Source organism: Delphinus delphis, chromosome 9 (genome assembly GCF_949987515.2).
Source record: "Delphinus delphis chromosome 9, mDelDel1.2, whole genome shotgun sequence".
NCBI classification, from domain to species: Eukaryota; Metazoa; Chordata; class Mammalia; order Artiodactyla; family Delphinidae; genus Delphinus; species Delphinus delphis.
Window position 1 is genome coordinate 20,920,748 of NC_082691.1, and position 15,248 is coordinate 20,935,995.

Genomic DNA, 15,248 nt, shown 5'->3' on the forward strand with positions numbered 1-15,248 from the left:
CTAAGCATGAAAACGCTAGAAAAAATTAGATGGCAATAGATTGGAAGATTTGATTACACAAAATTTTTAAACTTTTAAAAATAAAATTCATAAAGACAGTAAAAGACTAACTATAAACTGCGTAAAAAATATTGGCAACAAATATAGCATGGAATTAATAGCCTTAACATTTAAAGAGCTCTTGTAAATCAATTAGAAAAACATTAAAACCCAGAGAAGGGACTTCCCTGGCAGTCCAGTGGGTAAGAATCCACGCTTCCATTGCAGGTGGTGCAGGTTCAATCCCTGGTCAGGGAACTAAGATTCCACGTGCCATGTGGTGTGGCCAAAAAATTAAACAAAACAATACAAAAACAAAACCCATAGCAAAATTAGCAAGGACGTGAATATATAATTCCCAAAGCTGAAAAATGTAACCAACAAACATGCAAAGTATCCTCACTAATAATCAGTGGGATGGAAATTAAAAGTAGCATGACAGCTTTGAAATGAAAACTGATAGACTGATAATGCTCATTGCCATCAGAGGTATTGTGGGATGGGTGCTCTCTAGGACGCTGATGGGGACATGTACCTTTCCTTAAATGCTATTTGGAATTATGGCTTTCATGTTTATGCCCTTAATTTAGTTTCCCAGTCTTGGAAATCCATCTTAAAATGCAAGGTATGCTAAAAATGTCAAACTCAGAGAAACAGTAGAATGGTGGTTACGAGGGTTTGGGGAGTAGGGGAAATGGGGAAATATTTGTCAAGGTATACAAACTTCCAGTTACAAAGTTAACAAGTTCTGGGGGTCTTTGTATAGCATGGCAACTATAGCTAACAATACTGTATCATATACTTGAATGTTGCCAAGAGAGTAGATCTTAAATGTCCTCACCATAAAAAAGAAATGATAATTATGGACAGGATGGATGTGTTAGCTAATGCACTAATGGTAATTGTTTTGCGATATATAAATGTATCAAATTAATACCGTTCACATTCTTAAACTTACACAATGTTACATGTCAATTATATCTCAGTAAAATGAGAGGTAAAAATAAAAGATATGATCAAAGCTTATTTATTTTATTATTTAAAATATTAAAAACCAGAAACAAAATTCCAACAATAGTATAATAAATAAATTATGATATAGCCATACAGTAGAATATTATTTAGACTATCAACATCTTGTTCTAAAAATATTTAATGATGTAGGAACTATTTATAATAAATATTAAGTATAAGGGAATAGAAACCTACTTCTTAGGCAAGTAATTTTCTAAAAATCTTTGTATTCATAAACTAATTTTTAAAACTAGAAGACTATATATAGTTTACTGAAATGTTAATAGTGATTATCTCCCCTAGGCATGAATATGAGTAATTTTATTTTCACATTAATACTTTCCTGTATTTTAAAATTTTCATAATACACAGAAATTATTTTTAGAACAGAAAAAAATACTAAATACTGTTGCCTATGATAGAGGCTTGCCTTATAACTTGTTTCCTCCAAAGTAACCAGTGTATGTAATTTGGCAGGATTTTACAAGAATATTAGTATTATATCAATACACCAATATTGTTCTAATTCATTATGATTAATTAACTAGGTTAGAAATCCTGTGCTTCATTAGAGCTTTCATCAGCTTTCTCACAGCCATAAAACATTTTAGAGTTTACAGCCCTTTTATTTTTTTTGGAGGATAAGGGGGTGACTTTTCCTATGGGCTATATGTTTCATAATTCTTTTTCAGTTTTGTGCCAGTATTTTCCAAAATGACAGAACGTTATCATCATAATTCCTCACATTTTTTACAGTCTTTCCATGGAGTTGATTTCTTCTGATTTTCACCACAGCCCTGAACAAGAAGTAGTGCAAGTTTTTAAATCCTCTCTCAAAAAATAAACATTCGTCTAGGGTCAACATAAACCATTGAGTTGTGGTGCTGACCCACATCTTCTGATTCCAGATCTACTGTTTGAACTTTAGAAATTATCCAGTCCAGTCAGTTTATTTCATAGGTTAAAGAAATGAGACACAGAAGCTAAGTGATACAGCCTAATTCATGTAGATAATGAGCGCCAGACCTAGGACAATCTCCTCTTCTGTATCTGCAACTAGTACTTTTTCTATCTGTCCCCTTGGAGATGATACCTAAATACTTAGCATGAATGTTTCAACAAATATACAGACTCCTTAATTCACTATCCAATGAATAAAAAAATTCCAATTTTTACTAAGGTTTTCTTAGAATTGGTTTACTATTTTACCAGTTTAGTCCTTGCATTGCCTAAGGATGCCTCTGAAGCAAGCTGACACAGGCTTACTTAGTTAAAAGGCGTTTAAAGCAGCAAAGCCACTCAAACTCTTTTCTTTGATGAGTTTTAGTGATTTTAAAAGGTGGTATGAAAAGCATTTTTGTTTTGAAGTTTTAGAAGGCATTTCTGGATTACAGGTGATTTAAGAATACTCTGGGAGATGTTACATCATGAAAACATGTTGCAATAGTAAAACAAATACATTAGCCTATTTGCTTTTATTGCTCTTGCTGTTAACTGATTTCTGGGATAAATCTTGCTTATAATAATGTTTATCTTGACGATCTATTATTATCACCTAACCATCTTTCTCTAAGTGTTTCTTATGCATAATTTATGGTTACTTATTAAAGCATTTTAACACTGTATAGTAATCATAATGCAAACGAATCATTCATGTATTCCATGAACATTTACTGCGTGGCTACCACATGTCAAGCACTGAACACAATATAAAGAAAATAAATAGACAAAAATTCCTGTGCCTAGTGTACACGTAGCCTACTATAGAAGACACAATTCAAATTAACTCAAAAGATATTTGCTGAGCACCTATCATATGTCAACAGGGCCAGACTAAGAAATGTGAGCACCTAAAGCAGGCTGTTACCTTAGTACCTCATCAAGTTCATAATCCTTAAGGGTTTGTGAATAATTATTTAGTGGAGGCAGACAGAACATGATCTTTTTATTAACAAAAGTTGTACGTCTTTTCTTGTTGTACTTGTGGTTTTCTGAGCCAGAACAATTCTTGATTAAACTCAAGCTATTTAGAATTTAGACAATAAAAAGTCCTTCATTTTGGTGTACAGCACTCCTCCATTCAGTTTTTAAAAAGTGGCATGTGAGTTGGGAGCCTTGGAAGCTGTTTGGCACCTGGGTATAATCCTTCTTGCTACATGAATCAGTCCTATCAGCCTTCCCTACTTTAAAATTCTGTGATCAATCCTGAGAAGTTTGGCATCTCTGCTTCTTTTAATAGTTGTTGAGAGCAATCCTTTTGCACACTGACAAGACAAAACATAGTTTTGCCTGCTCAGAGGTTATCTTCCCTCCCTAAATCCACTTTGCTGTTGATTTACAAAGCAAACAAAGGATAAAACTCTGCCAGTGATAAATGTTTGCTTCTCTTTAGTGTTATATATCCTGCAACTATCAGTGCTTTTTCACCAAAATGATTATTCTTTATTTCAATGCAGTATCACATAGCAGTGTTATTGAAAATACTTTAAGTGAAAATCAGGGTTTCAATTACATTTGGTGGAGTGCATACAACACCATAGATGAACATAACTGCCAGATGAACATAGACCATTTATATTTTGCCAAATTCCCACATAGGCAGGCAGTGGTGGTCATGTCACAACCCACATCTCTTCTGGGAAGCTGATGAATTTCTTCTGATATGTATAGTAAGATGCTCCCAGATATCAGAAACATAAAATTGTTGTGGAAAAGTTATCAAAAGAAGGAAAGGAGTTAGGATTTTAGGCCTGGTCTCATGCCAGACTATCTCAATTCAAACTCCTAAGTTTATCAGTTGGGTTTTCATTCCTGAAATCTCTTTTCACACACTAAAAATATCAAAATTGTGTATAGAAATAAAATACAAATGCATACCTTTAAAATTACTATGTATAAAAGCAAAGCATCTAAAATCTATATTGTAAATACCCTTTAGGAGAATTTTTTGTCATGGGCTAAATCTAATGTTAGTTGTAGAGAAAATGGCTTTTTTCTTGTAAGCCCAGACTTTTCTTCCCTTTTTCTTTTTCCCTTTTCTTGTTTTTCCTTTTCCTTTCTCTTTCTTTTCTTTCCCCCCTCCTTCCTTCCTTCCTTTCTTTTTTTTTTTCCCAAGGAACTTCAAACTACATTTAAAGTTGGAATTCACTCTTTGGAGAATTCCCATTATTGATTCAATATGCAGAACGCTTCTGAAAGTCTTTGAATGATAAATGTTGGATAAGGAAGATCCTTCATGGAATCTTTTTTAGTTATGCCTTGCTCACTTTTTTTTGTGGTACGCGGGCCTCTCACTGTTGTGGCCTCTCCCGTTGTGGAGCACAGGCTCCGGACGTGCAGGCTCAGTGGCCATGGCTCACGGGCCCAGCCGCTCTGCGGCATGTGGGATCTTCCCGGACTGGGGCACGAATCCGTGTCCCCTGCATCGGCAGGCGGACTCTCAACCACTGCGCCACCAGGGAAGCCTTGCCTTGCTCACTTTTTAATGGAAGTTAAACTCCTATTATATACAACAATCTTTCTTTTCTATGGTTTCCTGTTAAATTTTCTGGAAAAATATTTCATTTTTATATATCAGTGCTAATACTCCATCCCAGAAATCTGACTGTAGACCAACTACTTCTCTCCTTGAATAGATAAAAGCATCCTTTGTAGCACTGAAAGTTCCTTATTTAATGTTTTAATTAAGCATGTTGTTAAAATTTCAAAGACAGACAATGCCTTTGACCAGATTCTTGCCAGGTTCAGAGATATGTGGATTCATAGCATCTTATCATGTACTCAGGCAATCAATTCCTTTTTAATCTGATTAATTTTCCATAGTATTAACCTTTTAGTGTGGATTGTAGAGGCTTAGTCTTGGTGGATTTGGAAGGCATCAACGTTGATTTTGTGTTAGTTGAGGTTGTTAGGCAGTCATGAATACGAGTTTGCTACTTACCATGTTGTTTCAATTTATGATAAGAATGACTGTGAAAAGAGAGGGCTGGGCTGCAAGTCAGATCACCTTAAATTAGGAAGCTTCTATGTCAGAGCTGAGAAAATAGGCTGTGCTATCCTTGGAGAAGGTGTCTAATGCTACCTGAGAGATCTAAGAAGGTTTTGTAAGGGGAAGAGATTCCTGGATAAATTTTAGAGTATGAATAAAAGATTTTTGGCAAGAGACTTCGACGCACAGGGGACAGGACATAAAAAATTCGGCAGGCATGAAATAAATCGTGCATTCTAGAACCCGTGAAGACTACTCTGTGGCTCAGTTGCAGGGTGCAGTGGGAGGTGAGGCTGGATACACAGGCAGGGACCAGAACCTGAAGAACCTTTTAGGCCATTCTAAGGAATTTGACAGACTCCTTTAAATGTTGGAGAGCTGCAGAAGGATTTCTAGCAATCTTAGAAAGAAAACTGGCGCAATGTGAAAGCTGCATTGGCATGGGGGTGAATCTGGAGGGAGATTCCAATCAAGCGAGTGTTGCAGCTTATCAGATGACAAATTATCAAGTCCTGAATTAAAACATGGCTGTGGAGATGGAGAAAAAGGGTACATTGGAGAGTAAATAAATAAAATTGACAGAATTTGCTGATGAATGAGGAGGTTAAGTCTGTGACTCACTTTTTTGACTTGAATGACTAGGATAAAGTTTATATTTTTACATGAGTTAGGGGATATAGCTGCAGTAGTTATAGTATATACATGCAAAACCCATTTATACACACACACATATATTAAATTTCACATTAAAATAAAAATATAACTGTTTAAAAAACAAGCTCTCATGAGGTGACGCAAGCTTGCTGTAGCACACCGTTACCTGTGACCTGTGCCACGTGATTTTGGGAAGCACTTCTCTCGATAGAGGCTGCAGCTAGCGTGTGTGTGTGTGTGTGTGTGTGTGTGTGTGTGTGTACATGCTCATATGTGCTCACTTAATCTTGAATCATGGAATCATAGAGGTTTAGAATTTATAGGAATTTTGAAGATCATCTGTTACTATTTTTTTAAACAAATCAGGAAATTAATCAGGAGAGGTTAAGTTACCTCCCAAAGTAATAGAACTAGCTGGTTTTATTTTGATTAACATGCTACATTTTGTGGTACAGGGGTGTCTCACTGTTGTGGCCTCTACCATTGCGGAGCACCGGCTCCGGACGCGCAGGCTCAGCGGCTGTGGCTCATGGGCCCAGCTGCTCCACAGCATGTAGGATCTTCCCGGACCGGGGCACGAACCTGCGTCCCCTGCATCGGCAGACGGACTCCCAACCACTGCGCCACCAGGGAAGCCCAACATGCTACATCTTAATTTGAGTAGTTAGCTCTGCTGAGTCTCTTGAAAGGGATTAACCATTATGGTTGCCATTAACCATTAACTTACTAGCCCTATTTGAATTATTTTATTTATATGTTCTTTGTTTTACTGATGAAAATTATACCTTGATCAGAAAATATCATAAATTCATATATTTGGTGATTTTTAAGAACATGGAGACGTTGTGATTATTGGATAAGCACATAAAAACATTAAGGCTGAAATTTGTGTTTGGAGGGAGAGAAAGTATTTATACATTTAACAGAGGAAAATGCTATGACTTAAGAATAAAAGATGTAATTATAAAAACAAAGAGCCCAGTAAAGCTTTGAAAAGCAAAAGCATTATGAAAACATCCACATTTTTTTTATCATTTTGCAATGGCCTTGACGTGGTTTGAGAGTTTAATATAAAAATAATTTCTCCCTGAAGTTATTCATTACTCCTTTTTACATGTTTTAAATAATTTGGTATTTTTTTCTTGTTTTAATAACGGTCAAGCTAAATCCTCAACCTAATTAGAAGGTACAGTAATTTGCTGATGAAAAGGGGTCAAGAATCTTTGTAAGTGAATTGATTCCTTTGAAGATCAAATTGACCAAACTTGGACCGCTCTCTCTTTTCCCATGTTCCACATATTTATTGACATTTCCTGGAGGGTAGTTGGCACAGGCACGCTGATATTACACTAGATTAACGTCACGTTGCTGACAGATGAATGCCTTTACAGTTGTCAATGGGCAAGACACAGGAACATATCAGACCGCATTGGTAAATCAGGGAGAAAAGTGGGAAAGTCACCCACCACTGGAGATGTAAAGCACATCGTCCTAGGTTTAAAAATGATCCTTTAGGTTAATCTGTGAGCAAATTGATTGATGAAGTAACGAAACAGTACACTTGGGTAGGCATTGTAGCAACTACATTTAAACCCCTTTTTAGTCCTGTTTTGGAAACTGGATGGCAATATTGCACAATAGAAGCACATTGTGAGCTGAAAAAATATAGTTTTGATTCCCTTATATGTTCAAATCATTATGACAGGTGCCTTGGTGGGAGATAATTTTACTTATTCCTACTATTCCAGAAGCTTGAAATCCATTTACGTAGAGAGACTTTAAGTATCAGAAGAGTGAATATTATTGTCTTTAAATAACTGTTATTATTAACCCTATCCTCATATAGAGAATCTGAAGCCTCAAGTGAATAAAGAAGTACGAAGAGAGAGAGCTTGTTAGCGGCAGCTCACTGTGGTCACGCACTGGTCTTTCTGTGAGCTTCAGCTTTGTGCCTCATTACAATACATACTTACTGTTAAATGGCTTGGGCAAACAGTTGCTCTAGGAGTTCAGTAAAAACTAGAATATGGCGTGTTCTTTTAAATTCAGGCTATTTCAAGCTCTGAATATGGTGATCATAATGAACTTTCTTCATTTGGCAGAATCTGTGGAGCTTTTCAAATGATAGATCATAACAGCCCCCCTAGCTTTTAAAATTACTTAGTTAATAGGGATTCTTGTTGGCAAACTTGCTCTAGAAACCTATGCATCTCCCAAGAAGATAAGTACTTATTAGAAACTTATTTAAGAAATTAGGTCTACTCCCCAGGACAGTGAACAATGAGGATAGCTTCTGAACTCTTCTAAAAATTTACCGGTAATTATGGAAAATTAAGTACAAGTAGTACCAACATAGTTATTAGCACCACAAATTTGATAGATGTCCTCCTGAAAGAGAGCTATAAATTGCATAATATAATTCTGAAAACAAATAAGGCCTGTCACCATATATCATAGCTGTATCTTATTATAACAAAAGAAAAATATATTATGGGTTAAAAATTGGAGGACATGACCTCTAGGGACTTTTGACTCTGAGTTACTGTGACTTTAGCAATTTTTGAATACATAAATATATTTTTATATTTAAATGTATATACTTATGTTTATATTTAAACTATATATTTACATATTATATTTAAGTATATATTTATATAAATATATATTTCTGTAGAATATTTGAAGTAAGTACTGTGCTTCTGTAAGTAAACCACCATAAACTATTTCATAGCTCTAAATGTGTTCAAAGTAGACTTGCCATTATTGACATGTCACACCCTGGGGCATGTACAGCAGACACATTCATGGGTAAAAGCAATGGTACTTATGTGCCTGGTGGTCACCTGGGCTTCTGCTCTTTCTTCCCCCAAAGATAAGGTGCTAATAAGCAGACCCTTAAAATCACTAACCATGCACCTACTGTAGGGTTGGGCATTTTTATATTAAACTGTGATCTGAGGGATTTAAAGGTTTGTAAAGAAGGTGATGTACATGATGATTATCTGTCAACACCTGTGTGTGTGTGTGTGTGTCCTGTGTATCCTTCCAGGGTTTTCGCAGCAATGTTGATGAGGTTAGCATCCAGCGCTCTTATATTTGGTGGAGAAAAGGAGCGATGCAAGGGACGTGGGGGCTGATAGAGGAAATGTGATAGAGTTAAAAGGGAACTGCAATGAGCTGACTGGAAGCCCAAGGACTCAGAACACTGTAGGAGAAGCAATCAAGAGAAATGTACTGAAAGGTTGGAATCGAGAGCACAGTCTCAAGGAGGCATGAATTTAAAGATCAGGCCTGGAAAGCAGGCTCTCCCTCTGAAAAGACATCACAAGCTACCATCCCACCTTTGAACCAGATCAATGACAATTTAATGTTAACAGTTAAAAGTGAGGACTCTGCACTCAGACTGCCTGGGTTTGAATCCTGGCCTAGCACCAGTTACATGACATTAGTCAAATCAAACAATAGATCTATGTCCCAGGAAAATGAAGGTAATAGTATCTACCTAGTAGGGTTGTTGTCAAGATTAATTGACTTAATTTATGTGGAGCCCTTACAACAGTGCCTAGCAGGGGGTCAATTTCAATTCATAATATGTGTTATAATAGTAATAACCATATATGCATGGTTTATATATATACATGACACGTGTGTGTGTGTGTGTGTGTGTGTATATATATATATATGCCTTATATATACCTCTACCAGTCACATTATTATTATTATTACTACTTTTATTTTTCCCAAGCAAAAGACCAGAGAATGACATTGAGCACATAGTATGCTTCTTTTTTTTTTTAACATCTTTATAGGGGTATAATTGCTTTACAATGGTGTGTGTGTTTCTGCTTTATAACAAAGTGAATCAGTTATACACATACATATGTTCCCATATCTCTTCCCTCTTGTGTCTCCCTCCCTCCCACCCTCCCTATCCCACCCCTCCAGGCGGTCACAAAGCACCGAGCTGATCTCCCTGTGCTATGCGGCTGCTTCCCACTAGCTATCTACCTTACGTTTGGTAGTGTATATATGTCCATGCCTCTCTCTTGCTTTGTCACAGCTCACCCTTCCCCCTCCCCATATCCTCAAGTCCGTTCTCTAGTAGGTCTGTGTCTTTATTCCTGTCTTACCCCTAGGTTCTTCATGACATTTTTTTTCCTTAAATTCCATATATATGTGTTAGCATAAGGTATTTGTCTTTCTCTTTCTGAGAGCACATAGTATGCTTCTCAATCCAATTTTGAACTGCTGAGCCCTTTCTTCAAACAACATTAAATACTTAGAACAAGTATTAGAACGAGGTGCTCTGGTTGAATTAATGGTGCCTGAAGCATTCCCTGCTGCCCATCCCTCTGACTCCCATGGAGACCCCTGGGTACCACTATGGAGCACATTTTGAAAACTGCTGATGTGGTGGGAAGAATCCAAGGCTTGGCATCAAGACCTGAAATCAGGTTCCATCTGCCATTAACAGGTTGTGTGACCTTCAGCAGGTGTTCCCTGGGCCTCTGTTTCTTGATCCATACACTGTAAAGAGTTAGACTAGTTCAACGGTTTTCAAACTCTTCCACTTCAAACTCCCAAGTGTTCCAGAGAAGTGCACCAGGACCTTTTGGGGAGTGGGTGGTAGGGAGCATGCTGGGTGAGGAGAGGGAATCCAGCAACTTCCAACAGGGCTCCCCTGTTCATATATCGGAGTTCTGTAATATTTGTTTGAAGAATGAGTACCACTGCTAAAGAAATTTTGACTAGATGATAAAAGTTTCTTCAGTTTCAGTTGTTCTCTAGTTCTCAGAAATTCACTCACTGAACCACAGTAGAAGAAGTAAAAGCATGAATGAAATTCTAAATCTGAAGAAACTGAGTAATAGGGGAAGCAGTATGGACGATTCACAAGGTGCTGTGCAGTGACCCATATATATCAGTATCTCTGATACCCAGGGAAAAAGCAAAACCTCTGTGACATGAATTTTATTTGGATACTTTGGTTTTTTTGTGTTCATGGGAGCATACACTGGCACAATGATAATAAGTTTGTGGACCAACGAGAAATATTACTGTAGGAATAGTATATACTTAAAATCTGAAGACAACTAAAATGAACAATTATTTAAACATTGTATGTTGCAGGACTTTTCTTGGTGGTTAGTGATCAGAAAATATATCCCTTGCAAAGTAAATGTCAAATTAAAATTATACATCTATGATTGCCGTGTTGCTATCAGAAGTATATGTGAGCTCAAAAGCTCTTGACTTGGGCTTCCCTAGTGGTGCAGTGGTTGAGAGTCCGCCTGCCGATGCAGGGGACTGCAGGTTCGTGCTCCGGTCCAGGAAGATCCCACGTGCCGCGGGGCGGCTGGGCCCGTGCGTGAGCCATGGCCGCTGAGCCTGGGCCCGTGAGCACAGGCCGCTGAGCCTGTGCTCCGCAACGGGAGACGCCACAACAGTGAGAGGCCCACGTACTGTAAAAAAAAAAAAAAAAGAAGAAAAAGCTCTTGACTTGATTGAGATTTGAATAATGAAACGTATTTAGGTAAATCAAGTTTCCACGTTCTCTCTGGAAATAAATTTTGTAACTGATGAGTCCGTGGGTCATGTTTATGGCTTAGATTGGCCCTAAATTTAGTCCCTCTCATGTTCACCTTGCTAAAAGCAATGGAAAACCTATAAACATATGTGACTATATAGGGAGAGTGGTAGCATCTGTTTATCTGTAATTTCGATAATGATTAATATGCAACAACAAGGGCTGATTACACTTATAAACTTCACATATAGTGTGAGTTGACAGCTGCCCAGTGATTTTTCTCTTCAATTATATTTCCTTCCCACCATTCAAAACTCTCACTGCTGTGTCATTGTGTGTGTGTGTGTGTGTGTGTGTGTGTGTGTGAAAGTATAATATTTTCAGTTTCACAGCTGAAATATGTTAGCTTGGAGCAATATCACCCATTAACACTTCATCATGGCTTAGTCTATCAGACTACTTCCAGAGACTCAAGTCCTGGGGGACTGACACTTGTAACAATTCAGTGGGGGATAGAAATCAGAAAGGTATGCGGCATGGAGGAGGAGTGTGCATCCACCTGGAGACCAGAGTGGGGATGTAGGCAACCATGAGGTCCTGTTGGGCTGGACAAAGGGCAAGATGTTGACTGAGGGGTGCACATATGGAGGGGAATTGCAGAGGCCAAAAGTTGCCTTTTGTGACCTAGCCCAGTGCTTTGTACATAATCCATCTTCAGTAAGTGATGGCTGAATCAAATTATTTTTGTCCTAGGCTGGTTTTGTCTAGAACTAAACTTGAGATTTAATGTTAATATATTTTAGTTATTAAAAAGATTTTGTATGGCTTATTTTCTGAAATCAAATTTTTTAAAGAGGCATGATTTCCTGTTTTAAATTCATTTAAATAATACCTTTTGTGCTGGAAAAGAATCTTAAGGAAAAACACTTCAAATATAAAGCATAAATAATTCTTCCTTTAATAAGACAGTTCCTATTATAACCATTGAGTAATACATCTGCTGCAAGGATGTTATTTTTTTCACCAGTACATGTGCACAGCTCTGATTAGAGGAAGTAAAAGATGCACATCTCCTTCAAGTGGTGAATTAGACCCAGTGGGGAAAAGGTGTATTTTATTATGACAGACTTTATAATTATGAAAGTTCCAAATAGGCCTCTTTAAAAAAAAAACTTTAAAAATATAATTCTCCATCTCAAATCTGTTATGGTGTTATGGTGACTATCGATTTCAGAAAAATGTACATTAAGAGCATCTTCCTCCAGTGTTAATATCATTATTGCACCACAAAACATTTTATATAAAGGTCTCTTGAAGAATAAATTTTAATAAACATCCTTTCCATACTTTTTCTTCTACCCAAGATTTGCTCACATCTGCAGTTTTCAGAATAAGCCCACAAATGTTACAGTATCTTTACAAAATAAGACCAATCAGAAGATAATTCTCAACCCAGGTGACTTGGTTTAAGCCTTGACTCTATTGTTCATTTTTATCTCTGTTCAGAGGCACTTTTTAAAAAAAAAATCATATCCACGTAACATTTAAAAATGAGGTTTTAGGGCTTCCCTGGTGGCGCAGTGGTTGAGAGTCTGCCTGCCGATGCAGGGGACACGGGTTCGTGCCCCGGTCCGGGAAAATCCCACATGCCGCGGAGCGGCTGGGCCCGTGAGCCATGGCCGCTGAGCCTGTGCGTCCGGAGCCTGTGCTCCGCAACGGGAGAGGCCACAAACAGTGAGAGGCCCGCGTACCGCAAAAAAAAAAAAAAAAAAAGAGGTTTTAAAAATACATTGTTATCACCAAACATATTACAAGATTTGTATTAACCTTTTTCTGTTCATTTCCAGGGCTACAGCAACACACAAAGGCCAGATTATCTTCAAAGATGCTTTAGCCCAGCAACTGTGTGAACAAGGAGGTAAGAATCATCTTTGACTTCTTCATATTGGTTGTGTCAAAATTATTCATGGTAGGTCCTATGTACTGAGTAAGCGTTTCATGACTATTACTTGATCATGGCACTTTAAAAATGGAATTATTGACCCCTTAATATCTCTAATAATTATTTAGTTACTACTTATTGATAAAGATCTGTACAGTTCTGAAGATACTAAGTGTGAGTGAAATAAACCAGAGAAAATTTATATTCTTTTCATAGTTTTTTTTTCCTAATGAGTTATATTTAGTTGTCCTGGAAATATAAAATCTTACTAATTTTAGAATTTTACAAAAACACATCTGCGTAATTTACCACTTAAATTTCTTGTTAACTTTGTCGAAAATATTTGTTTATAGCTTTTAATATTTGAGTGTGTTATAGATGATCGCGTATGTAGTATCGATATGCTTGTTTCTACTGTGTGCACTATTAATTTCAGATGCAACATCATTTCAGATGCGTTAAGTGTACATTAAGTAGTCACATTAAGCTTTGTCACTGCCTCATACCCATCCAGACTCTCACCCATGCCAAAGTCTCATAGACGCACATATGTGAACGTATGCACATGCACACAATGAACAAAATGTCATCCCATTTTCACCATTATCATAGGCATATTATCAATTTTTGTTTACAGAGTTCTATTTTGGGGGAAACTTGTTAACTTAAGAATTACATTATTGAATGTAAAGGAAATTTCTACTAATTATCTCTCTACTAAGGAGACTCTAATGGGTTTAAGACAGAAATTAGGAAAATTATGTGGGTTTTTAAAAGGCTTAAGAAAGTACCAATTGTTATTTATAGTCATATATATCACCAATATGGCTTTATCTAAGTAATGAGACACTTGATGACCATTACTGGCAAACTTCTGATTGTTTACCTAATAACTCTTGAATCTGAAAACCCCATTCTAATTCTAGTTTCACATATATTATCAGTGTTCTTAGTTTATTTGAACAGATTTGTATTCTGTGACTTTTGAGAATGCAAAAGTGTGATAGCCTTTGTGTAGGCTCAAGAAATCTACCACAATGTAAATCTTTTTCCAGACTATAAAATGTTCGCATTACTGAAAATATAGAACACCATATAGCAGTGAACGTTAATATCCAGAAAACTGCGTAGTGTCAGGAAAAGACATGTCTAATTTTACTGACATTTATCATTGCCTAAAAGCTGATTTCTTTTAAGCCTTGAATTTTTGAGTCTCTTCTGTTGTAAATGAATTGTTGGGATTGGGTTCATTTGAAATGAAAAGGAAAAACCAAGAAAAATCAGTGGGAAAAAATTCTCAACCAGTGAGGGAAAAAAATGCCTTACATAATAGTAATGTTACACATGACCATGATTTACATGATGGTAGACTGGGATGTTATTAAAAATTCTATTCAGCTCAGGACCAGAGGAAAACATTGAGCTTTTTCAACAGCACCTAATCAATTGAAATCATATCAATCCATCCAAGATAGGGTGGAAAGGATGCTAACAAGATTGATTGCTTCCTGCTGTCAGGAATAATAAGGGAAATAATTGGTGCTATAAAACATATATTTATTTTGGCCCTCTCACTTTTAATTAAAACATCAATTATCTCCTCAAATAAAATAACATAAATTTAACATGTAATAATATCCTATGCATTGGATGAGGAATATCTAATATAAGTATCAAAGAGAGTAAAATGACAGTCTCTATATATCTACCACAGGACAATGCCTTTCAGTCACAACATACTTGGTAGGTTTGTTGATTTTAATTAAATTAAGGAATTTAAACAAAAATTTTGCTTGTGGAGCTTGAGGATAGCTATTATTACAAGATGATTGCTGGCTAAGCATATTAACTATTTTTTTTTATTGAAGTATAGTGGATTTACTATGTTGTGTTAATTTCTGCTATACAGCAAAGTGATTCAGTTATACATATATATATACATTCTTTTCTATATTCTTTTCCATTATGGTTTATCCCAGGATATTGAATACAGTTCCCTGTGCTATACAATAGGACTTTGTTGTTTATGCATACTATATATAATAGTTTGCATCTAAGCATATTAAAAAAGTAAAAGAATCAGA

At 36.5% G+C, this 15,248-nt stretch overlaps 1 protein-coding gene across 1 annotated transcript in view; it reads left to right on the top strand.

Annotated features, from left to right (window-relative positions):
• The window catches only part of RELN (reelin), a 525,406-nt gene that overhangs the window by 205,711 nt on the left and 304,447 nt on the right, over window positions 1-15,248 (top strand). Inside the window, exon 4 of the mRNA XM_060020286.1 lies at window positions 13,070-13,140. Within this exon, the coding sequence (XP_059876269.1) occupies window positions 13,070-13,140 (71 nt within the window). The remainder of the gene's footprint in view (window positions 1-13,069; window positions 13,141-15,248) is intronic.